The sequence below is a fragment of the Notothenia rossii genome (genome assembly GCF_949606895.1).
Source record: "Notothenia rossii genome assembly, chromosome: 4".
Classification (NCBI taxonomy): domain Eukaryota; kingdom Metazoa; phylum Chordata; class Actinopteri; order Perciformes; family Nototheniidae; genus Notothenia; species Notothenia rossii.
In genome coordinates, this window is record NC_136902.1 from 76,225,617 (window position 1) to 76,252,530 (window position 26,914).

The 26,914-nt window shown below is 39.0% G+C and overlaps 2 protein-coding genes across 4 annotated transcripts; one reads left to right on the forward strand and one right to left on the reverse strand.

Moving 5' to 3' along the window:
- The first annotated feature begins 10 nt into the window (after positions 1-10).
- il12a (interleukin 12a) lies at positions 11-4,926 on the forward strand. 2 transcript variants are annotated; one of them, XM_079678401.1, is made up of 6 exons: positions 11-2,410; positions 2,496-2,585; positions 2,890-2,931; positions 3,164-3,307; positions 3,393-3,434; positions 3,608-4,926. In XM_079678401.1, exons 3-6 carry the CDS (start codon positions 2,902-2,904, stop codon positions 3,746-3,748), a joined length of 357 nt encoding a protein of 118 aa, XP_079534527.1. In that variant the 5' UTR covers positions 11-2,410; positions 2,496-2,585; positions 2,890-2,901; the 3' UTR covers positions 3,749-4,926. The 2 variants fall into 2 exon arrangements, with proteins under 2 accessions (XP_079534527.1, XP_079534528.1); XM_079678402.1 differs by lacking the exons at positions 11-2,410; positions 2,496-2,585 and having other exon boundaries at positions 2,592-2,931.
- LOC307037490 (uncharacterized protein) lies at positions 3,965-23,603 on the reverse strand. Of its 2 annotated transcripts, XM_079678390.1 has the most exons (18): positions 23,589-23,603; positions 23,210-23,467; positions 20,863-20,894; positions 11,975-12,007; positions 11,720-11,779; positions 10,950-10,979; positions 10,802-10,837; positions 10,389-10,430; positions 10,243-10,292; positions 9,660-9,712; positions 9,353-9,579; positions 7,919-8,172; positions 6,746-6,871; positions 6,490-6,625; positions 6,159-6,206; positions 5,997-6,068; positions 5,558-5,848; positions 3,965-5,224 (listed from the first exon to the last, which is right to left on the reverse strand). In XM_079678390.1, the coding sequence occupies exons 2-18, from the start codon at positions 23,257-23,259 to the stop codon at positions 5,187-5,189; spliced, it is 1,578 nt and encodes a 525-aa protein (XP_079534516.1). In that variant the 5' UTR covers positions 23,260-23,467; positions 23,589-23,603; the 3' UTR covers positions 3,965-5,186. The 2 variants fall into 2 exon arrangements, with proteins under 2 accessions (XP_079534516.1, XP_079534517.1); XM_079678391.1 differs by lacking the exons at positions 20,863-20,894; positions 23,210-23,467; positions 23,589-23,603 and adding an exon at positions 13,008-13,151.
- Between the last annotated feature and the right edge of the window lie 3,311 nt (positions 23,604-26,914).

Consider the following 26,914-nt stretch of genomic DNA (forward strand, 5'->3'; position numbering starts at 1 on the left):
AGTGAGACACGGGCACAATGCACGGAGCATGACTCAACTCCCCTTTTTCGCTCTTGGTCTCTTACTCTCTCATGGATCGCTTTTAATACTATTATTTTGGACAACCCCTTTAGAGTCATAATTAGGATTTTTTTTTTTCTTTCACATGAAGATGACAGCTAGTGTACTTAGAATGCATGATGACAGGTCAGTTGTGGTTCAAGGAAAACTTTATATGAATGATGTCTTGTTATTCTTTATGTAAAATATGAAAAATGTATCTCTGATAAAATCCCCCCACTCTACCGGTGGGTCATCTCCATGATAATATACTGCATTTAAAGAGTCAGTTTCAGTCTTGAATGGTCTTATGGTGTAGCAAGAAAAAGGCCAAGAAACTCCTGTCAGCGACTCACTGTCCACTACAGTTTCAGAGAGTGCCCTTTCTTAAATGCACAACAAGTAAATCACCGTTCCTAAGAAAACTGGGACGGTAGGGTGTCAAGCGAGGATGAAGTAAGTGTCTGTTGCCACAACGATAGTGTCACAACCTTGCGAGATGCAGTCGTAAATCCAGGTCGAGTTTAAAGATTGCCATAATCTAAGCAAGGGAAGCAAAGGGGCCTTGCATTACGTTCAATATTCATCAATTTAAGATCCAACATGCTCTATTAATCAGACAAAGGTTTCAAGGAACGTTTTATTATGTTTGTTCAGTGATGACCCCCGTTAAAGTTACAAATGTATTTTTATCATATCTTTTAAAACTTTTTTATAAAATATTATTCTGTGACCTATTTGCGTCTCTTTTTGACATGCAATACTTTCACTTTTTTACTTTATTATGATGGCTACTATCCCATGACATTTTATAGCATAATATAACTTCATTTATGAAAACATACGATACATTTGTATGCCATATTATTCTTTGACTATATTTGAATGACTTTTTTATGACTTTCTTTCTCTTCTTTTGAAAACTTGAATTTAGAGTATTTAGGACATTTTTGGCCTACTAAACTATGTCTGTTTTTATGGTGTACTATTCATTTTACAACAAAAAATGTGTCATGTTTTCATGTTTTTTTTATTTAGACATGATATATATGATATACTACTGACTTTAATTGGAGCATTAATTGACTGAACTGCACTGTTCAGTTTGGATATTCAAAAGAAAGATCTTGTTTCTTTTTGAGAAAGCTTCCATATCCTGTGACTTAATGACTTGTTGTCCAGTGAAGTACTACAATGTTTTGGAGTTATAGGGTCAAACAACAGTGAAGCTTTTTACAAATAAATTAAAACCTTTTAATGTAAGATATAGTTTAAAAAATGCTAAATACTTTGTAAAGATGTATATCCCACTTATACTGATGCATTGACTTGCATTCACTGGGTCACATGACTTAGAAGCTTCTCAACAGAAATCAGACTTTCCTATAAAGAAACTGCCAAACACTAATCACAGAAAATAGAAAAAACACTAAATTCAGTCATTTCTAATTGTTGGAGGGGTTTTGATTATTCATGGTTATACATAATATTTTTGATGTGATTCATAATTGTAGGTAGCCATGGAAAGTTTATTGAAACAAATTAGCTAGTAAAATATCAATTGTAACAAGTAAGTATTTTTTGTGGAAACGTTTTTGAACTGACAAGAAGAGAGCCATCTGTATTAATATTAGCCTACCACAGAGATAGAGAGGAGACCCAGTGTTGTCTCCTGCATCTTTAATCAAATACACAAGGCAAAATCACGCACAGTTGTGTAACATTGTTACACATGTAAGACCGTAAATAGTTTGGTGTCTAATATTAAACACTAACATGATGTAACATCACACCTTGGCTCATTTATTTTTCCCGGAGCTGCTTTCGCTCGGTGAGACATTTGAAACAAACAATGCAACTTCCCGTTTCTGCATGTTCAAATGTCTGCTGAGAGATCAAGGAGGGAATTACATATGACGTTTTAGTTTTCTTTTTGCTGGCTCTCCTGCAGCAGTTTCAGGGAATCCCCCGATGTTTATGCATATAAAAACAATCACATCGGGAGTCAGCAACACACTTATACTGATTCACCTGGATTAAGCAGTTATCTCCCTGACCAGAAACATGGCATTTGGTAATTTCTGTAAGTCAGCGAGCCCGAGAAAAAAACTTAAGATATAAGAACAAACCAAGTTTCTACTATTTTATCATGCTATTCTGTTGTAAACCGATAAGAGTCATGTGTTGATAATTCTTATTCTTTTGCCACGCAGACTCCGCTAGCCGTTTGATACTGCTGCTGCTGCTGTCTCTGAGCTGGCGCACATCCACGGCACTCCCGGTGCGCACGGGTCTGAGCGGAGAAAAGTGCGCAGACTGCTCTTTGCTCTTTAAGAAACTCCTCCTGAATATTACAGGACTCCTCAAAGATGTGAGTACAATTCACGGTACTAGCATATAGTTAATATGTTTATTTTTCTTTCTGTTACACTTTTACAGATTGTTTTATTTTACAGAGGGAGTTGTTCCATAGAATTGACACTGATGCAGCTGTGGTTATCAGTCAAGCTGAGACAGTACTGGCCTGCGCACCCACTCTGACTCAGGTGAGAATTGTTTAAATATCATTGATATTAATTGTTAATGGTCAAAATCACTATTACAAATAAAAAACAACATTTTTTTGGTTTATTCATGCTTTTTGTGTAAGGGAAAAAGGTCCCACTGATTTATTTATTTTCTCAAATAAGATAAAGACGTTTTGGACATATTTTTGGAAACACACTCATAATTTCAGCACAGCTTTCACAGACTTTTACTTTGACCAAGTCATATAACCAAATCCAACGATTCTTAAGGGCCATCTGACTTAAAACAAATGTTCATATTTAAAATGATTTTACCCCACAGAACTCAACCTGCATGATGCAAAGAAATTCAACTTTCAGTGAGGTATTTTTAAGTTAACTTTCCTTTTTAAATGCTTTTGGAATTATGGAACATACTTTTCTACACAATTATAATGTAAATCCAGAATCTATTTGACTTAGTGGAAGCTTTACAATGTTATTTCTGCCATTGTATACATAAGAATTAGGATATGTTCCAATATAAATGTTATCCTCCTTACTTTGTCATAAAGCAGACTAAAAATTGACGTGTAATTTTTTCCTGTTCGACTCAGAGTGAATGTCTGGGGAACATCATGAAGGACTTGGCCTACTATTCTGCTGTTATTCAGTCCTACACCAACTCCAAACTCAGACTGCCTGAAACAGTAGTGCCACTTCTAAATTCAACTTTGGAAATAATACGGAGCCTGAGGAAGGTGTGTTTATCATGCACGTGTAGGAGAAAATCTCCTAAGGAATAACATTATGAAAGTCACTTATAAAATGTTTTCATTTTTACAGAGCTGCTCCCTGACGCCAAATGGAGAGAACAACATTCCAGAGGTATTTCTGTCTTCCTACTTCTTTTTATTTCCCTATTTAATCTTCATTGCCTACAGTATTGAAGAGGAAAACTGATATTAGATTAATTCTTGTTAACATTTTCCAAAGAGGGCTTTGGGGAGGCCATGCGACTTTTGAGTCTCCATGTTGGTAACCTCTTTTCTGTCTATTAGGATGTTGGTGCACCGAAGTGGGAAAACAGCTCATACGAAAACCGACAACAGATGTTTAAAATGATGAAGGGCTTCCAGGTCCGAACCATCACCATCAACAGAGCTCTGGGCTACATTTCCTCAGGAGACCACAGGAAGTAGACGTCATGCAGCCCCTTCCGCATCATCACCATCATTTACAACTTCCGACCAAGTAGTCCTTTACACTGTATAACAATATTTATTTAAATTATTTATTTATATTTACTTATTTATTTGATGGCCTGTGATGTCATATTATTTATTATAAGTATTTATTTTAATGAAGTACTGAAAATGGAAGTGAATTTTTGGAAATAAAAACTGATGACACTTAAGTGAACGTCAAGTTGTATTTTTATTCAGTCAACATCGCTGTGTTACAATTATTACAAAGTCTTTGGAGAGACATGATAGAAAGAGGTGCAGAAAGGACGGACAGGATTTTTGTTGGTAAGAGGTTTAAGGAAGCAATGGATTGTAAACAATACTCATCATAATGGTAGACCCTCAAAGATTTCATGATCCAAATGCCATTTCTGCAGCTTTTTTTTTTTTTTTTTTTTAAATAGTGTGTGAGATGTGTTGAAATAATGCCATTTGCAAAAAGGTGAACACTAAATCAGAGCTATGACCTATAAGATAATTGAACTGAAATGTTTTCAACAGTACAGTTGGCGTTCGAAGTTGTACAGATATGAAATTAGCATTGACAAGATGATACATAAAAATATATACACACATTGCCAGGCTGTAGCTGCACCACATACACTTCAATTAGGCCCTGAATCCAAATGCTGGTTAGTTTGTTTGTTCCCCAGAGTGTACACTTTTGTTAAACAAGATGTGCGTTCCAATCACAGGTTGGCAGGAATGTATTTATAATTCAAGTTAAACCACAGAAACATAATTAAGGACCTCTTGCAACTTCCTTGAGCTTTTTAAAGGTTCAGAGTTGTGAAATAAAACACGAACAGACATAAACATACAAAACCGACTTAAAAATAGATCACAGGTAGTTAGTAAAAAAAGATTATGTACAGGACAAATATAAAAATGTATAAAAAAAAGCTCAGTACATCAGTCCATATGCCTAGGAGAGTCAGACAATCAAGTGCGTGTGACGTAATGCCTAATATTTATATAAAAAGAATCCCACAAACATAATGTGGAAACAATATACACAGGTGGTATTTTTCCCATTCTTCGCAGTTTCAACACTGCAGCACCTACATTTAAACATGTTACTGGCTACATAATTAGCTACTGTACATCACAATGAACTCTACTGTTCATTTTTTTTGAACAAAATATAGCTACATAAATGAAGCTTTAGGTACAGCTTGTCTTTTCTGTATTCATTACAGAATCTGAGGACTACATTTCAACAAAAATAGGGAAAACGTCCTTCGAAAGATAAGACACCAGCCGTTTCCTTTAACTGTGCCAAAATAAAAACCCAGGTATCAGGGTCATTTCCAGGGATTATTGTTGAGGGGAATCACAAACAGAAGAGGTGAAGTATCTTTCTTCCCGAAGATATCCAAAGGTTGTTTCTTTTTCACTTAGCTGCTCGATTGTCGATTGTCGATTCCATGCCTGGAAAAGACAACAAAAACAAAACACAATAAACTCAGACTTGTTAGTTTCTTTATAGATACATATGGACAATTACAGTGACAATAACAGTATATTATTTGTTTTAATATAATTTAGAATCAATAATATTTTTGTATATCAATTTGACACTGCTTAATTTTGTATTGTATAATAATTCTCATGCTACATTTTTGTATTATTGTTTTACACATTCGAAAAAAATCGAATCAAATAAAAAAAAATCGAAACAATTATCCTTTAACAAGAGATCCATTCACTTGTGATTTTGTTGGTTATCCATCATCATTATCTCAATTAGATGGTGTTTATTACCTTTCAATGTCTGGTGGACCTCGTTTGGTAAGTCATCCAGTTCCTCTAAACTCTTCAGCAGGTGATGCGCCGTGGCCTCTCCCGCCCGCCTCCTGCTCTTCCACTCCACCAGCATCTTCAGCTTCTGCATGGTCACATCTTTCTCTGCCGCCTGGATGTCGTCCAGCTCCCTGGAGTTCAGGTCCAGATAGATGGCCACCTGCTTCCACTCCTTCCCGAGCCGCTTGGCCACCTGCAGTAGCTGCTTCTCCGACATGTCCTGACCAAGAGTCATCGCTGGTTTCACTCCATCTGGAAAAAGACCCACAGGTACTTTATGTCAGTATAACTTTAGGGGAACAGGTGCACCGGTGAAGAGTTCAGGTGTGTACCGGTTTCAGATGACCTGATTTGGGAGGAAACTAAAGTTAGTGCCTGAGGTTATTCTCAGATCAGTTACCTGACTCATCCTGCCACCGAGGCCTTTTACAGCAGAGTTCTTCTTCTGAGGGGCTGCTGCTCCTCTGTCTGTCTGTAATAGAGGTACATGATGTGAGACAACCGGTAAGAGCTGATAGCAGGGTGGAAAACAACAAACTTATTAAAAAAACAAGAGGCTTACTGATGGTCCTTTTTCTTGACTTTTTTTCTGTGTTGTCCACACAGTCACCTAAGAGAAGAAAGTAAACATCATCACTGCTCTGGAGTTAAGTAACGCTACACACAAACTTAAAAACAAAACAATATGTGGAGCCCAGTCGAAGCTGGTATATCTGCAAGAATCTTTGTTTCTTTCATTGTCAACTGTTTTATAAACAAAGAAAAATGGTGGAAAAACTATAACTTTTTAAACAAATATGGTCCGATTCTTTCACCTCAGCTCCTAGCTTTTAATCCCCCCCCCCCCTACAAATCACCAAACATATTCAGTGTGAGATTCAATGAGCAGTTACCTTCTCTGATGGTGGCGGACCATACGGTCTCCTCAGTGTTAATCTCTATGAGAGACAATTTAAAGGGAGGAGGCTCCTCGAAGAAAGCTTCAAAGTAGCCCTTCATCTTTGTCACAGCAAGAGTGAATTTCAAATCCTGTACAGGGACAAATATATGCATATTTATACAACGAAACATAATTAAATGGTGATGTCTGTATACTACTGTGCATTTATATATAAGAGTAGACACACAAGCATATGCGAAGAGACCAACCTGAGGTTTGATATCTCCCTCTGGCTCACTAAGGAGACGATACGTCCCCTCGTCCAGTTTACATGTGGGAGGCTTCTCTATTCGGATGTAGCGATTCTTGTAGCACCGCACCTGTTTGCCTATATCCTGTTGACATAAGGAGAGCAGGAAGACAACGTAAAAGATAAGCCACTTCCTTGCAGTTTGATGAGCAGGCTAAATGGTGATTAACATTTACTAATGGAAAAACTGAAGGTGTCTCAAAGGAAAAAACATCCACAGATCCGGAAATAATGATATATATGAGAAGGAGTGTGATAAGCAAGAGTCATTAATATTAGTCACTAATCACTCGCCAAATATACTTTAATGTATTACAAAAAACTGAAAATCTGTGGCCAACTCTACCAAGTGATGAAACAAAATTAACAAGAAGTGAAAGTTACTGTTTGTTTTGGCTCTGATTCTGTTCTCAAATTTGGAACACAATTTCATTGGCAAGGCATTTTGCTGGAGTTTTATCCAGTAGGCCGCAGTTATGATTAAAAGTCATGGTTTACATTTTTAGGAAGACTCAAGGGATGGTTTGACAAATGGAATATTTATTGGTAAGGAAACAGCACAAAGAAATTTGGGGGATTTTGGTCCGTTAGATTTCTTCCCTTGGGCTCTCCTAAATGAAAACACTTAAATGTGCATTAGACCAACAAACTTGCTCATTCACATCTTAAAAGTAAATCTTTACTGGTTTTATTTAAATATGTGTAAGAAGTGGTAATCAAAATGAATGTGTAATTAATTTGCCTTAGGAAGCCGAGTAAAAGATGTGCATTTATTATACAAGCTTGTATGTACTCAAACGTCCTGTCGATACGCATTCATTTATCACCGTAAAGGAACAGATACAGCAATGTCAGTCAGTCAAGACAGATGGTGGAAGCAACAAAAGAAACAAAGGTTCAGACATGAAGTAGCTGTTTAAAGTGGAAAACTGCAACTACAGGAAGTCTCTGAGAAATGACCACATTTCTCAAACTGCTGTCACATTTGTATTTAAAAAAAAATGCACCTTAAGACCGCTGACAACGACAGCTCAGACACCAAGTCTTAAAAGGAGCAAGTCAACTGTCAATCATCTATTTTTCAGAAAAACGTTTTATTCAGTTCCACATTCACTTTTCATCTAATGCTCACCTTGATATCAGATGAACTGTTGGTGGCCAGGTAGACGTGGAAGCTGTAGTTGTTGTTGTCACTGCCCACCTGCTTGTAGACCAGGACCACCCCGTGGTGTTCTAAAGATTGGCTCGTCTGAATGATGGGACCCACGGGAGACAGAGATGTCACGTTCCACTTAACATGGCTCCCCGAGTGGTCCACTGTCGCCTCAATGAGAGGACGGTTGTCCTTTATGTGCAGGACACTGAATGTCATCCCTTTTTCTGGATCTGTTGGACATCATATGGAAAAGAGAAGGTTCGATGTTTCCCTTAAAGCAGCTTTATATCATAGATAAAATAATATGATACTCACTAAAATAACCTATTTTTTGTAAAGGTCTTGTAACGCGGGTGATCTCTGGGGCCATAGATCTCGGCCTCCGTTACGGATTGCATAGCTTCGTTGGTGGTTTTGCTTGTCTGTCTCTGTTTCCTGTTTTATTTTGAAAAGTGTTCCCCCTCCCAGCAGTTTGTTGCTGCTGATTGTGTTCACCTGGTGCCCTGTGTTGTCTCCTCCCCCCTCACCTCTGTCTTGTTGGCTTGATTAGTCTGTGTGTATTTACGCTTTGTTTTTCCCGTTTGTGTGTGTGTGAGGTCCTTGTTGCTGGTGACTGTGTTCACGGGTAACAGTCATATTGAGGCTGTGAATCATGTGCCTATGATCAATAAATGCCCACACCGGGTTATATTTGAACTCTCTGCCTCTGCCTCCTTGCTTGGTCGGGCCGCTCAACGGTCAGCTTCACAGGTCTTCAAATAAGTATACTCTAACATCAACTAAATGACAACCTCCAGGCAAAATCTTGGAAAAAAATGTATACTATTAACATTGCATTATGGGCCATGGAGTCACCACAAGACCATGGTTATGAATTATATCCTACACCAGGGGTATCCAAACTTCTTTCACCGAGGGCCACATACAGAAAAATATACGAAGGGCTGGGCCACTCACCAGAGGTATATTGCCTCATAAGTTCAGTTATAAGTTAGCAAAATTAATCAAATGTAGGTAAATTATGCTTGTGAGGGTTGCCAGCTCATCCCTTAAAACAGAAACCTCAGAGTGATTATAATATGGAGAAATAGGAAGGGTGTATTTCAAGCTTGTTATGTAAATAAGTCATTGAGCTTTTTTCTTATCGACTAAGATATGTTAGAAAATGTTTCCAACTTTAATTGACTGAATTTATTTGAAAAGTGGTCTTATTAACACATTACTAGTGTAATATATTTTTACATTTATATTTAAGAAGTACAATATAAGACAAGCACAAGTTTCATTTGTGGGCCATATTCCATTATACTTTTTAATTTGCTGAGGGGCGATTCAAAATGGTCCGCGGGCCGTAGTTTGGACACCCCTGTCCTACACAGAATACACAGGAGTCCTGTACTTCATTCTCACCAGCAAGGCAGACGGAGTGAGGGAACTGGATAGACGTGAGGACGGAAGCGTCCTTATTGACTGTGTCCACGTTAAAGATGGGTCCAGCAAATTTCCAGGAGTCCGGCAGAAACGCGCCAAACCTGGACCAGGACAGGACTGAGTACCGAACGATGACCCGCTCCGATGCTTCAAACACCAGGCCGGTGAGCGAACACTCGTATGTGCCCTCTCCTTCCAGCTGCACCCTGAAACATACAGAGTCAGAGATGATGGACATACAGAATCAATTCAAATATGTACGGACAAGATCAGTGGTCATACTCACTGCAATCGTCCCTTAGAGATCCTCCTGGGAGTAACAAGCTCTTTGCCATGGCTCTGTCAAACAGACAATTTGGAAATTATGTGGCATATTAACATAAAGAAAAATGTATCAAGTACATTTCAAAAGGTTGCTTAAAAAATTATCTCAGCATTATAAAGTACAATTGAACTGTGCCTGTGGGTATGTATGTATTATTATGTGCAGTTATTTTTATTTTTTTGTTTGGCCTTATGATAAAATTGGATGACCATTTTAGTTTTCACTTCATATAGTGAAGTGAAAATTGTAAATTGCATGAAATTATGAGCTGTTTTGTTTTTGTTTTATGTATGTTTATGTATGTTTTGTGTGTGTGAGGACCCCAGGAAGAATAGCCAATGTGCATGCTAGTGCTAATGGGGATCCTAATAAAGAATAACAAAGAATAAGTATTGATATGTAAACAAGAAGAAGGCCTACACAAGTTGCTCCCTAATATCATACAGATCTCAACTATATTCAAGTATAATAAAAAATACTCAGGCAGACAACACAATTAAGATCAACACATTTTGTCAAATAAACATCTGGATTCTGAGCTCACCTGCTGAACGGCTTTGCATTTCACACAGCATGATTTGAAGTGACATTCTTCTGCAAGGACATATGTATTAAAAAAAAAATGGGATGTTGTTAACAGGGTGATCTGCAGAACATTTGTTGTGCTGATATCAGTTACGATCTGCCTACCTTTTCCTTTTGAAACCTCCACTTCAGGTCCAGGGATTGAATCTAAAAGGGTAAAATAATTAACGTTAACATATTAAAATCATGTGTAAGAAAATTAAAGCTTGTGTTAAGTCTCCGGGAAAACAACCTAGATTATCTTTTCAGATTGTGGGCAGCTTTTTTTTGGTTTTGAGCGAGGGTGGAGAAAAGTTAATTACACATCAATATTGTGTTCCTCGAAAGCCAGCAAGGTTCTGTGTTTTATGGCGTAATTATGCAGTATTGCTGCCATTAACAGGTTATCCTGAGTTATGACTAGAGCCATTGTTACTATGACAACAAACTGACATGGCCATCTGGATGTAAAATACAAGAAAGTTGTAGTTAAGTAGACTCGGTCTGACAAAGCAGTTATTGAAACAAGTTGCATTCACCATTTGTTGACTCTTCCGCATTGGCCTCTTCATTGTCTGCAAAGAACATAAAGGAGATACATTTAGATAAACACCTTTTGTTTTTTACCTTGTTAAATCCTTGGTGCCAAACATTTTGAAGGATTGATAAAATGATGTTGGTTCTTACCTTCCTTTTCTCCATTCTTCTCAGCACAGCCTTATGGTGAAAGAAAGGAGGATAATTAAGGATAAAGTTCAATATTTTTTTTTGCGAGATGCAGCAAAGGTCGTAGATAGGAATTAGAATGCTGATGGCTGCTAAGGGTTTAGCCTTCTTACACGGGGCCCTCGCTTGACATAAAAAAAAACGTATTTATCTTCTTGCAGATATACATCAGAGTACCAGCAATCTGTCTCTTGTCTGTATGGTTAATGTGAAGCTACCAATAGCAGCACATTAGCTTAGCTTTAAACAAACACTGGAAACAGGAAAACATCTAGCCAGGATCCGTGCAATGGTAACAATGTCTTACTACTGACCCCTCTAAAGCGGATTGTTAAAAGCATTATAGCTCATTGAGTCCTGAAGCCTTCCTTGGTTGCATAACATGCTCTTGGGGATGATAAGACAAGAAAGTCACTACTCCTGTGGCAAAATGTGTTTTATACTTTGGATTTTCTACTTTTAAAACAAAGGTATAAAAATGATAATTAATTAGCTTTAGTTTACTGGGGGGCTTGTGGATTTTGTTAGCTTCTGACAGAGCCAGGCTAGTTGTTTTCCAATATTTTTTATGCTAAGCTAAATGATCAATGTCCAGGCTGTAGCTTCATAATTAATGTACAGACATGAGTGATATTGATCTTCTTATCTCAAGCTCCACTAAAAAGTAATTTATGACTAAATGACTATTCATTAGATGTATGATTAGTGATGAGTCAAAGGCAGCCTCTCACCAGAATTCTCATCCTCCTCTTCGTCTTCCGAGCTCTCCTCAGTGGATGTTTCTGTGTTCTCTATTCGACAATTCAAAGTGTGACACGTGTAAAATATTGAATAATGAGTATAAGTGATTCATGCCACAAAGTGTAAAATGTTATGAGAGAAATAAGTTGCATTTAAATAAGGGAATTACATTTAAAAATTATGTTTTTCATTTATGTAAAGATCAAATTAGTTAAACTTCTGTGATGTGATATGTTTGTGTTTACCTGAACTGCTGCCGTCACTTTCTCTCAGGTTATCTGTAACATATTAGTAATTATTTTAGAGTTAGTGCCGCTTAAACGAATTCAATAATGTCAAAATATGAGAAAAGGTCAATGTAGATTCCCATCTTATTAGTAATGATTATTACCATACATCATTACTAATACTTATTGTTAACCAGATAATCATCATCATCTTTAAGGGAACTTTCAAAGGTTTGATAGTTTCATCGACCCATTTATGTGGTTATCATATTGCCCAGCAGTTAAGTTCCTGACCTACTTAGGTTTCACAACTAGTAAAAAAAAAAAAGTCTCATGATAATTTGACCTGAACAGGACACATAAAATTAAAAACAGAACCTAATTCTATTTAGCCACAAACGTTTCACTAACCATTTTCTACAGAATAACCCTTTACTATAGGGGAAGTATGTTAACTTGTCTGCTTCTTTACTTTATCATGCATCGAAGCCCCAACTCAACTCTGATTTAAACTTCCCTAAGGAAAAAAAGAATAGAATCTTAATGTATATCAGAAAATGTGTAAAAGTACCAAGTTTTACTTTGCGTCACTGGGGCTCTTCCTTTAACAGGTGCAACCCCAGGCAGTGAGAAACCTCAACTTTTAGTAAATATCTATGTTTGCATGCAGTGTTTGTGTTTTCATCCATATTACTCATCAAAAATCCCTCAGCATTTCTGACTTACACCACTAGCTTTTACATATCCATCACTCCTTAGCAGTTGAACTGTGGCACCCTGTGAAGAAGCCTGTGATAAGTGCCATGCATTAACATTCTGGCACATTTATATAGATGGGTCCAGAGGAGCTGCTGCGTTCTCTCTTCCCAGCAGCAGTGAATTCACCAGGCCATCTGGCTGAGTGCCTGGCCGCCTAATGGATGGAGCCCGTCCTCTCTAGCCCACAGAGTTTTATCTTAGACTAACAAGCAGATGCTGCCATCACTGCTCCACACGCAACACCTCCCTCATCAATCTCTCTCCTCCACCCGCCTCGATCTGTCTGCTTCACCTCTCATTGCAGTCACCCTCCTCCATTTCTCTCTCCTTGTCCTCGTATGCCTCCTATGGCCAATCTCTCTCTATACTGCTGCCGCCTCATCTGAGCCAGCAGGCATCCCTCTTCACTCCGACGGACAAGCAAGGTGGAGATAAAACACCAGTAAAGATACACACATGCAGACACAAACACACACACACTATTTAGCAGTTTCAAAGGTTGGGACTGGTTCATGGGTGTTGCCTGTCGTCTGCTGGTCACAACAACATAGCAAAAGCACTGCTTAAAAAGGTTTATGTGTGGTGTACAGCAATGGCTATGAATCTTTTGGCGAGACATGAGCGATACACAATAAATACTGTTTCCATTTTAGTGTGTCAATACAGATTTAGTGTCTCCTTTCTTTTATATTCATTAAGACACAGACATATCTTCAAGATACTCTTCAACTTCTCCAGGTGCACCATAGAGAGTTTCCTGACTGGCTGCATCACGGCCTGGTACAGCAGCTGCACCGCCCTCAATCGTAAGGCTTTACAGCATCATCCGCAGCATCCGGACTAAAACCACCAGAGACAGTTTCATCCCACAGGCAATAAGACTGTTAAACAACTGAACTGCTGAAACAACATCTGTAATGGCAATTCCTGTTCCTATGTCCTATATCATTTTGCCATTACTTCACAGAAGGGGTTGAAGAGTGATCCAGACACAGACACAAACAGATGACTTGATGGTCCTTTGGTGCAGTTTATAATGAGGTTTATTATCGTTTTACATACCAGGGTTTAATTGTACAGTTTCGTTGTAGTGGTGAGCATCTGCCGGGCTAGTGAAATCGGTATGCTCTTTCCTTCTGGGTCTTCCCGTCACCTGGTCACCTATGACCTCTTTTATACACCCGGTGCAGCTCAACCCCGCCACCAAGTGTTCAAAATAATATTGCACTATACGTATAACTTAAATAAACTGACACACCAACAACACCCTTAAAATGGCTCCTACACACCGCCCCCTAATTGGCTTTAGTATGAAACAACAAAAAACAATTACCAATAAATAATAAAGGAGCTATGAAAATAAAAATGGTGTGTTCTATGTGTTGGTTGTAACTCTTAAATAAGTGTGAGTTTCTTTTCTTCTCCCTTATTTTAAGGGTCATCAGTCTTTGCTGTTCTTAAGTTGAAGCAGTCGTGTTGCCATCCCGTCCAGTGCTGAGAGAACCTATGGGTTATATTTTCACCCAATTCCAAGCCTCTCCTTATAGGGCTCCTGCATTGATGAGTCAGTCGCTTCTTCAGGTCTGTCACTTGGGTTCAGCCGGTGTCCTGCTACCATAACAGCAAATTCGCAGATGAGCTGCTCGCCAACATGTTTGTTGTTGGGCATGCTGGGATTTTCTTGTCTGAATGGCAAGTCTAGGCAGTAGTGTCCATCTGACATCTTCACTTCCACTTCGTTCTCCACTTTCTCGCCCACAGGCTTGGCTTCTTCCTCAGGCACTGCGTCGGATTTGTGTAACTCGACATCTGCTGTGAAGTCAGGCATGCTGTGACAGGAGTCTGAAGTCGGCTGGCTTTCAAAAGGCTCGCCTTTTGCCTCTTCATCTTCATAGTAATCACCTGAATCCCGACCCTCATCTTCTTCTTGGGGGGCCTCAGTTTTGCCTTCAACATCCCCATTACTGTCTACTTCGGTGTCTGCTACAACATCGCTATCCTCTTTGGCGTCTGCTACAACATCTCCATCCTCTTTGGCGTCTGACATTTTTGCAGAGTGATTCATAATGTTCAGGAGTTGTTTGTCTTCTCTGGACATTTCCTCTGTTTCCTTGCTTGTATTTTCAATGAAATCATGATTGTATTGTTTGACCAATAGCTCCTCTAGGTGTACAATGGATATCCGATTGACAGCAGCAGCAGCAGGGTGGCCATTAGCATCTCTGCTGTCGTTGCTTCCTTTTAGGGAACCATAGAAGACCCACCCCAGTAGTGTCTTTACAGCGTACGGTCCTTCTCCTTGGCTATTGATCAGCTCCCAAGGTTCCAATACCTTAGGAGAATTTGTCCCGATGAGTAGGTCAATGCCAGAAGCAATTTCATTAATTGTGATGTCCTTTAAGTAAGGCCATTTCTCCAGATCTTCTTGTAGTAGAGCAGGGGTCGGCAACCCGCGGCCCACGGGCCGCATGCGGCCCTTTAAGCCCCCCCCTCTGGCTCCCTTGAGCTTAGACAAAAATAAGAAGGAAATAAAATAAAAGTATTTGTAGGACTATTTATATTTTGTTACATGGTTGAAAATGTTTCGTATCTTGTATTTTGAGGTGATACTGTGATACATAAATAAAAAACAAAACGGTTTTAATTAGGTCAACTAAAATATGCGTCACATCCTGCTATGGTCCTGCGCGAGCGCCTTTTCCTGCGGGTGAATAACCTGACCCCCGGCTCGATGAGCGAACTATGGATAAATCAAAGAAAAGTACCGGAGGAACACAGGATTTTATTCTGTGTGGACTGAGTTATATGCTTTCACAGCAAACAATGCTGGTTTACCGGTATGTTTGATCTGTAGAGAGAAGTTGTCAACGGTGCTGCAGCCTTTACGTATCGAGGAACAACAAGGGAGAGGAAGACAGCTGACAATCTTCAGTCATAATTCAATGGGGTATGTAATTTATTTCAGAAAACACTTTTTGTTATATTCCATGGAATGCTCTTAACGTCCCAATAGCAATGGATATATTAAATGCTTTGACAATAAATACATACAAACATTAATCTCTGGAAGCCGTAGCGCTGTAAAAAGCACGGCATTTTAGCCGGCCCGGCTAAAATGATTGGATGGCCTATCTGCCTCTCAGCCTTCCATCTGACACAAACTTATCTCGTGGCCTCATTGATGATGCGCGTTCGTGTGTGTTGGAGGAGGGACTCTGTAAGAAAGTCTGAAGGAAGAGGCATATTTTTTCCGGTTGTGTATTTTCAAATTCTAGCGCACTCGAGCTGGTTTCTCCATTCTTACCTACCCTACCTTTAACTCTTTTTAGGCTGCAGCTATATGTTTTATTTATTTCAAAGTGGGCCCATTTTAATAATATTTTTTTTTCCTTCAAATGTGCAGAGGACTCCTCAAGTGCTGTGTTTAATTTATTTTAAAGTAGGCCTGTGTATTATTTTTAATTCTCCTTATAGGAGTTATTTGTTTCTTATTAGAGGTTAACAGTTTTATATAATGTAATAAATAGCCTAATGCATGCAAAAAATTTGGAAAAAGGAGCAAAATGGCTCTTTTGGTCAAAAAGGTTGCAGACCCCTGTAGTAAAGGAATATTGTGCTTGGAAACAGGCATGGTTTTATGAGTGAAGACATCGGATAGTTGAAGGAAATTGTCTTCGTCCAGACTCGATATTTCCAAACCTGAGATATGATGACTAGACAAAAATTTGTTCTGATTCATTGTCTTTAGGAGAATGTTAGTCCTTTGTCCTGTAAGGTTTAGCCTCCTCATTAGACTTTCTGTGCAAAAGGTAGATGAACTTCCATGGTCCAGAAATGCATAAGTTTGTAACACTTTGTCCCCTTGGCTCTTTACTTGTACTGGTATGATGGAGAAGATGGAGTTTTCATCACCGGCCCCAATGTGCCCACATGTATGAGGTGAGATGACGCTATTACTTTCCCATTCTGTTCTGTGTGTTCTGCTTCCTCTCTTTTGCCTTTTTGTTCAATGTGGAGTAGTTCAGGATGATTTTGATTGCAGACATAACATGTCAAACGACTGTGGCAGTGTTTGCTCATGTGTCCTATTTTTAGGCATCCAAAACACACCCCTTTTTCTTTCAAGAAGTCCATTTTTTCTCTGTGTTTTCTTCAGGATGTGTGGACACTGCTCCAATGAGTGACCACTTCTTCTGCAGAACAAACACACATGTAGGGAGTTGGTGGTTGATTGAGGTATTTTCATTCCATTTGTTGTTGCATGTTCTAGCACTGGTGTTCTTGGGCAGGTAATAATTGTTGCAAAACTACTTCCTCTTAGGCTTGGTTTTTCCTTTGAAAAGGTAGAGGTTTTGATAGCTGCAGTTGGTTTATCATCCTGGATGCTTCCAAACAGAGGATCTGACAGTATCTTCACTTGCCTTTCTATAAAGTTGACAATGTCAGGAAATGTAGCTCGATGCCCACGCTCTTCCTGTAGCTGACATGCTCTATTGCTCCACTTTTCTGTGAGTTTGTAGGGTAGTTTCTGAAGTATGTTTTTCATGTTTGAAACAACATTCATTTCATCCATATAGGTGAGATGTTCCATTGCATTGCAACAACCTCTTAGGAACAAAGAGAAGGCTTGCAGTGCTTTCACATCTTCGGCCTTGATCATTGTCCAGGTAAATGCTTTGTTCATGTATGCCGTGGCCATCTTGTGTTCATTACCAAAGTGCTCTTTAAGCAGATGTTTTGCCCTTTGATAACCTTGAGCTGGAGGCAGATGTTGGCAGCTGCACACTAGGTCCTTTGGTTGTCCTCTAGTGTATTTCTCTAGGTAATGCAGGCAGTCACTTTCATCATTAGTTTTTCTTTCTACTCCTCTTTCAAATGCACGAATGAAGGCTTCAAACTGCAATGGGTCACCATCATAAACAGGAATGTCTCTTGGAGGTAAAGTAGAAGTGAGATGCTGTTGAGCCAGCATAGCAGTGATGTCATTTTGCCTCTGGATTAGGTTATAGATGTCACCTTGATTACCATTGTTGATTACAGGTGGTGTGATGTCAACATGTCCCTGCACATGTGCCTCTATACTTTGTCTGGGAATAGAGGTTTGGGCTTGAGGAGGTAAGTATTCAGTTGCATGTAGATTAAATCTTGCTGTAGGGTTTCTGAAGTAAGAGCTCAACCCATCTGATGCTCTAGAGGTGCGTCTTGATCCCTGGCTGAGCACATTTATCCTGGCATCTGCTGCTGCCAGTTCAGTTTGTAAATCCAATTGTTCCTTCTTTCGTTTCACCTGTTCTTCCTGTTGTTCCAACTATTGTTTCTGGTTTTTTAAATGTTCCCCTTGAACGTCAAGTTCATGTTGAATGTTCAGTGCTGCCGCCCTTTCGATTAAAGCCGCCCTGTCTGCCTGGGCTTTAATTTGAGCAGAAAAGGTAGATGATGTATGTGATGAACCAGTTTTGTGTTTTGACTGAGGGTGTGATGCCTTTGAAACGTTGTCATCAGGTCCGATGTCATCTGAGCTGACACTTTGTTCTATGGCACTTCCGACAATAGAGTGTGTGATTGACTGTCCACTCTCAGATAACCACACATTTGCATCTTGTATAAATCCATCGAATATATGCATCTTTTCTTGCAGCCACTGCTTTTGCTTTCCCATTTCTTCTTCAGGCAGTTGAAGGTCAGTTAATGATTTGCCTTTAATTCATCACACAACTTCATACATTCAACCAGTTTCAACTGTATTTCCTTTGCATTGTCTTTTGAGTTCATAAGCTCTTTCAGTCTTTCCATTAACTTCTGTACTTGTTTGTAGCTGAAGTTTCTTGCTTTTTGAGTTTGCAATAAAGAATTCCAATCCTTTGGCAGTGTGAGTGATAATCCTTTTCTCTCTCACAGATTGCAGTCCAACAGCGCCATCTTGTGACGTGACGTCAGATTTCACAGACATCATTAATGTTCACTGTTCCTTTAAATTTCGTTTTCAGGAATTGTCCGTTAGCCGACAGCGCGCTGTTTCAAACAGCTGACATCGTTTGGTACATCCATTTACTAAGCCATTGTCCAATACAGCTTAATATCTCCAATACAGTCCACTTATCATGCTGCACAGTGCACATACCCATCCGCTTTCCCAGTCCTGGCCCTCGGCGTCTTCGGTCGCCGTCTTGATCAGCGCAGGTGGGAACAATCTCCAGCTGATTGTGGCGTGTGCAGCTGATCCGGGAAGACGATGTCGATTGTGCAATAATCCAATTGTTTATTTCCGGTGAAAACGATCCTTAATCCAAAGTGAAGTGATTCTTATTGTCCAGTTTCACTCAGAGTGCGATTTCACTTAATGTAATGGCAATTCCTGTTCCTATGTCCTATATCATTTTGCCATTACTTCACAGAAGGGGTTGAAGAGTGATCCAGACGCAGACACAAACAGATGACTTGATGGTCCTTTGGTGCAGTTTATAATGAGGTTTATTATCGTTTTACATACCAGGGTTTAATTGTACAGTTTCGTTGTAGTGGTGAGCATCTGCCGGGCTGGTGAAATTGGTATGCTCTTTCCTTCTGTGTCCTCCCGTCACCTATGACCTCTTTTATACACCCGGTGCAGCTCAACCCCGCCACCAAGTGTTCAAAGATAATATTGCACTATACGTATAACTTAAATAAACTGACACACCAACAACACCCATAAAATGGCTCCTACAACATCCATGACATTCCTCTGCTACTTGTGCTAATGGACAAGGACCCAGCTACATTGCTGACTCTCTAATAAACTACACACCCGCCAGAACACTGTGATCATCAGATGCAGGTCTATTAGAGGTCAGCAGAAAAACGAAGAAGAAGACGAAGACGAAGACGAAGAAGAAGAAGAAGAAGAAGAAGAAGAAGAAGCCTTTGTAAACTACGCCCCAAAACTGTGGAACACGTTACCCAACAATATTAGGGAAGCCAATACGTTAGGTTTTAAGCTGTCTTTTAAAAATGTCTATCTCTTTACCAAAGCATTTTACTGACTTTACACTATTATAATGCACTATTTCTCTGTGATTGACATTGCACTATTTCTCAATTTTGTAGTCCCCATGTTTTTATGTTTAATTATTTTATCCCACTTTATGTTTTGCTCTTGCTGCTTGTTTTACACTGCTTTTATGTCTTATTTCTTACTGATGAAAAGCACTTTGAACTGCAATCCCTTGTATGAAAGGTGCTATACAAATAAAGTTATTATTATTACTTAGTAATTATGTATCTATTTCTCTAATATATCATTCCGATAACTTGCATATACATTACTCTTATTGCACTATTTCAAACTATTTTTCTTTTTGTATTTACCTGCACTTTATTTTTCTGTTTATCTGTGTTATTGTGTTGCACTGTTGGAGAAGCCTGTGACCTAAGATTTTAAATCGGTATAACTACACTGTAGCTATGTTCGTATGACAAAATAAAGAACCTTGAACCTTGCCTCATGTTACCTTACATACACTATGCAAATTAGTTGTACACAATGTGGTAAACACGTTTCACATTTGTGAGAAATAAAGCACTCATATTTGACAGGTAATCTTTATAGATGTATTTTATCTGGCATCTGGCAAGAAGTCAGATCACTTGTTTCTTAATCATCAGCAGTTGCACATGTATTACTGCTGCAGGTTGTTATAAAATGGACATTAATAATGCTATTGGGATTATTCTAGGCCTACTTTCGTAAAGAAATATAAAGGTCACAAAGCAAATGCTAGAGAAAGGTCTGACAAATATTTCGTGTACAGGTGTGCAGTGTTAGGATATAGCAAATGCAAAACTGCGGACACCAAAGATCATATGACTGTGCATAAATCTTCCAGCCCTTTAATGCAAATGTATCTGAGAGCAGGAAGGCCAGAGTGAGGTCAGAGAAAGTGGAAAGGGAAAGAAGAAAAGCAGGAAGACAAAAGAAAGATAGATAATAGATGGGGATTTACTACATTTAGATATTACAAAAGGAATGAGAGACGTAGCCCAAACACTGTAAAAAAACAAAGACGCTGACACAGGTAGCTCTACGTCACAACGTGTGCTGTGAGAGAAAGTGAAACCAGAAAGAACAGTGAGGGGGAGGGAAAGAATGAGATTGGTGTGCTGTTTACCTTTGTTTTCCATCGCGGGGACATCTCCGTCTCTGTAGGGCAGAGGAGATAACATTCAGACATCTTTAAGTTACACTCTGGGAGGATTTAAAGAAGGAAGACAGTGAAAGCTCTTAAAACCGTGCAGCTACAGGCTCGTGTAGTATGCCACTTCTGCTTTCACATAGGAACACAAAGGCACATACAAAAACAGGAAGTGTGTACATGCTGCCTTCATCTCCTATTTCACACAACCCATCCTGTTGGGTGATAGATTCACTGTTTCACCCCAACTCCCACACTGACCTACTTTCAGAGCGGTGTCGATGGTACAGCCATGGAAAGATACTGGTGGTTACTTTCCTTATCAAACAAAACTGGTCTGGACACTTTTTCAGCTTTCATTACTCAAACAAAGCAAGGGGATTGGACGATTTATATTCAGAGTTGAACCTCTATTTACTTTAGGTGGCATCATATTGTGTTGATTTGATCATAAGGTTTCATCCAAGTATCGATATCTGCACTGTAGCTTTGCGGAATTGATTCCAAGCACATCATTCTAATTTATTGAATGTGATTGTCCATACATCTGCATTATCGTTTTAAACATATATGAAAAGGATTGAATCAAAAACCTGACATTAGTTTCAACCATATCACCCGGTCGTGCACAGCGGGCATGAATACCTGATGCTCCTGACTTTTTAGCCCCCTAAATGTTTTTAATATGTGCTCCACTATCCATGAATATAGTATATCAAACAAACAATGAGCCCAATCCATGTCATGTGTAATGTTGTGTTTGAGCAGATGACTGGTGCAACCTGTTGACGCAGGCTCAGCTTCAACAAGAGGAGACACGCCTGAGATCCGTCAGGGGTAATAGACAGAGAGCCCAACCTAGGAGATGAACAAGGTCACCACCAGCAGGCATGGAAAAGTGTAGCAGCGTGGCGATCAAAAGAAAAATATGATCTATCAGGAAAAGGATTCTAAAGACTGGACGAATTAGGTTATTTTATTTAGCGTCTGTTAACCCTGATAAGGCCCTGTGGTTTCCTTCACTTTCAAACATATGTCCAGGAAACAATGTGTTCTCCTCCTCTTCAAGGTCAGCTCTTTCTCTCTCTGCCAGATAGTCAAAGCACAACAACAGCAAGGCTCATTAGTTGCCATGGTAATCTTCTCTTCCTATTAGCAAAGTTCTCCTTTGCGAAGCTCTGATGTTTTCAGACAATAAATAAACTCCCTGCACAAGTTCTCAGACTTTCTCTGCTCTCACTTGTTTCTATCTTACTCCCACAAAATATGATAACCCAGTCCTCTGCATCTGGCTGAAAGATAAAAGCTGCAGCAATGAAATACTTTCTACAACTTGTGCAAACACAATGAATTGAGAGGACATCTGTGTGCAGATAAACAAATGTCAGTTGGCTTCCACCTAATACAGGAAAAGTACAACAACAACAACAACAACAACAACAATTGTGTCTTTCTACTGATTTTCCAATAAGGTAAATTAAACTATATAAATGTCCCTGGATATAATTTCGCTAATGCTTTAAAAGTTCTATCAAAGTGTTGTGGCATTGTGAATTCTGGGACTTGTTTAGCCCTCATCACTGGTTCAATGATACCCTTGCAAACATGGTAGCATTCACAGAGGACAATGAGTCATCAGTATCACCTGTCTGTGGTTGACAATACAGCTGATATAATAACTATTAAAGAGATGGTATGAATCATTTTAAAATAAAAGTGTCCTTTCAAATGGGACTACATGCATTGCATCATAAACCATTCATTTAAAACTGTCAGCAGGAAGTTATAGTGGAGTGTGTAGTAGTCCACTGTATGATAGGTTACACAGGGGCATGTTTTCTCTCTTACAATATTCTATACTGATTTTCAAGTTTATTTAAAACATCGAATCTGTTACAAAAATTGGTATACAACGTTTTATATGTATTGCTTTACAACTTAATCTTTTTTTTATCAATCGCTCTCCAATTGCCCCCTTCGAACAGCTTGATGTTACGTTGTTGTCAGTGAGTCATCGCAATATAACAACACAGAAGCGTTCAGCTCAAACAGACACCAACAAAGTGTCTCACTCCAGTCACTTTCTATTTGAACATATATTCAATTACACGATAACATAACGCGGAGGAACTCATTTGTCAATGTTTATAAATGCGCAAACACATGAGCTCAGAACAGACAGCAACAAAAGACACCACTTCCTGTTTTGAAGCGACACGATTTAAGCGCGCATCCTGTGCATGCATACTGTCTGAAAGTACAGCACGAACACTTTTGTAAAGCCAAAGAGAAACCTGTGTGTTATATATCAAAAAAGTCTTACCCGTCCTCCAGGTGAGAAGCCGCTCCGCAGCTCGCCATCTTCGCCACCATCCTCCTGTGTAACCGGACCCAGTTACACTCTCTGTCCACCCAGCGTGCAGCGGCTGCGCATTAAAGCACCTGAAAGGCAATATGATCCTATCATCTGCTATCAGTATCTTGTTAACACGCAGGACAATAATTGGAGGTAATGGTCATCGGAGCCCTCGTGGCTGAACTGCTTCTTATCACTTTGGTGCAGCATCCACAAGCAAAGCATCTGGATTCGACCGGAAAAAAAGAAATATTCCTAAAAACCATATAGAAATCAACCGTTTTGCAGAGTATATGTGAATGTTTTGTTTCCTCTTACAAACACGGTGCTTGTGGGCAAACAATACCTCAACATAGATGTTAACATCATCATGACGTTCATAACTGCGCTTTTTTATAGCACAATGCGCAGCTTTCAAGACTAGCGATGGCTGCGCAGTTGCAGCGCAGTGCATGGAGAAGCAATACTGAAGGCAACATGTGGGCGGGGCCCAAAATCCCGCCTTTTGCACGGGCTCCGTAATGTTATGTTGATGATTTACAGACTGACTGACTTTCACTAGATACCAAGAATAAAGTAATCCCTGGTCGAGTAGATAAGGAGATGTTTGCTGTTGCATTAAATACAAGATTGAAATCTGCTGCATGTCCAGCCCTGTTGTTTGTGGAGTGAACAGCTAGAATAAAAAGGAAAACAATTAACATTTTAGACCCCATTCATAATCATTGTTTTGCATTACTTCGCACCAAGGTTTAACCATAGGGTTTAGGGTTTATTCTACAAGCAAATAGGCTATCCCAGTAAAGTAAAGTAGGCCTATACAAAAACTAGAAAGGGAGTTGTAAAAAAATAAACAATATTAGCTTATTTTTGTTTCCCCTGCTTAAAAAGAAGACCGCTGCGTTCTTCTGAGACGTATTTTTTAGCTGCTGATTTTCTCCCACATGTAAAGAAGACTAAAGAAAGAGGGGCAAGAGCACTCCACAATACAACACAGAAAGCGGGAAAACCTATATACAGTATATGGGGAAAACATACAAGATTGCAGAACTGCAATACCCAGCAGACACCAGCAGATGTCGCAGTAGACAACAAAACAAGAAGTAGAACTCAGCAGTAAAAACATGCTTCCTCAAATGATCTTGCAGAAGATCACATTCAAACTAGATTCATGACGGTTCGACTAATAAGAGTTTCAACATAAAATAAAGTTGAAATAAAAATAATATAAGTGTCAATCCGTGGCAAAAGCTCACTGTACATCACCGAGAGCTCTCTGTGAGCGTCTGAAATGTCCACACATTGATCTTTTTTCCTTTTCCCCTATCTCGATTTGCTCGTCCAACTTTCACGGATAGATGAAAAAAAAAGAAGTTTGCAGCAATGAGGGAGGAGAAAGAGATATGCTGGAGACTTACAGGGACATTATCCAAGTTTCAGAGTCTAAAGGGAGAGATCATTTCCTTGGTGCAAGGAGAGACAGCAAAACATTAGACTCAGTGGCGAGACGATACCACCAATACCTCAGGAAATAAGAGGAGATAAAGTGAGAGAAGTGGAGGGAAGGGGAAAATAGAGAGAAAATGACGAGAAAGGTCAGAAAGACGAGACAGTGGGTTGTGAGGAGACTAAGTAAATACAATTATGCTCAGTATATTTAATTTCATTTTTGTTTGTCCCGCTCATGGTACGCAAAACCAAATGTATAATAATTGCCACAAAACATGACTCTACCAAAACACCATTGAGCGAAAAGGAGCAGGGAGAAGAATACAATCTTATTTGACCTGCCCCTTTCTAAAAAAAATAAAAAAAAATAAAAATAGATGGTCTGCCCTTCATAATAATATATATATATACTTTTTTTTTTTAACAGTATCTTAGGATACTAAGAGAAACACACACTTGACGCTTAACGGAATGAAACAAAACAACACCAAAACATCACATGTATAAGGAAAATAAAAGTGCAACACCCTCATCTGAGTCCTACTGGAGAAGAAGGTGGAAAGACGCATGATGATAATAATAACAACAATGGCAATGGGACCCGCAAATACAGAAGAGACATCACATCAAAGACATCAAAAACATGAAGGACCAGAGTAGACTTATTCACATACTGCTTCATATAGTCCCATCTTTCTTAATTTATACAACTTCTTTAACTGAATATAAGAAGAAGGGAAGTAGTTATTCAAATTATTTAAACAACAGCTTGTATGATTTAGGGGGATATTTTGGCAGAAATTGAATATTATAATCATGATATGTTTCCATTCCTTTAGTATTTGATCCCCATCCCCAGCACCTCTGATCCACATGTAGAAGTGTCCTTGAAGTGTGAATGCAAAGGCAAAACACCAAAATCCAATTTACTAAAGTTGACATTGCCAACAGTGTCATACAACATATGGTATACGACATAGTGCATGTGAATGTTGGTCTCTCCTTAGCAGGTAGCACGTGTAATGGCAGCATATGCTTCCAATGTATGAATGTGAATGCTGACTTGCTAGAAAAGAGCTATTCAAATGCAGTCCATTTACATTTTTACTTTTGGAACAGATCCTCTTTACAGGGTCTAACATGTAGCACCTCCGAAGTGGGAGGGGTATTCAGTTGGTTGCAATTTACATCCTCAACACTAGATGTCACTAGGCCCTACACAAAAGTTAGGACTTTGTCTTTAGGATTTGACTACCTAAAGAGTTGATTTGACTTTTAGACAATAAAAGGATACTTACCCTCAGATCATTAAATTATTAAAGGCCTAAAACTAGAAACTGTAACACAGACGGTTTAGAAAGGGGTATCTGTTTCACATGGGTTTCACTTCCAGTGCCACACCCCAAAACATTTTTAAACAAACCTGTGTTGTTCAATTTATCAATCAGGAACAATAAAGTGTACTGATTGTCCAATACTATCATATTTTGAGTCATGCAGCTAATGTGGCTAAAATGCTGAGCTGTTGTGCTTTCGCTCACAAAGAGATGGTTCATTATTTGCAAATGGACATTTAATGCACTGTTTTGGTATGTATTGGTGGTTTGACGATTTTGCCAATGTAATTATCATGTGAAGTGTTGATACACTAAAAATACTTTGTTTTTTACTTGCATGTCAAATTTCAAAGACTTGAGACTTGACTTGGACTTGATCCAAAACATTGTCACTCACCCTGAAATGCATACTTTATATCAATATTGTGTAATGATTGAGGTATATTTAAAAAGAAAAAGGTATTGGTATTTTTCAAAAGAAACAACTGATATCATATTCTAATCTCTACTGTAGCTCAGTTAAAACAGTAGTTAATTCTGTGTGTGTGTGTGTGTGTGTGTGTGTGTGTGTGTGTGTGTGTGTGTGTGTGTGTGTGTGTGTGTGTGTGTGTGTGTGTAGACAGGGCTTTTTTTTGTACAGATTGACCAACCTGGTTGGAAACGATGATGTGAAACACCCTAGACGTATAATATGAGCCCTCATTGTGCAGACTCATTATCCATCACATAGACACACACTCAAAATGACACACAAAAACACAAGCACTCACATATGAGGACACACGGTCAGGCAGGATAAAACCCATAACCTCTGTTCTCCAACATTGCCTTTATAACATACATGTATTCACACACACAGATGCAAAAAAGGTTTCCTCTTACTCTT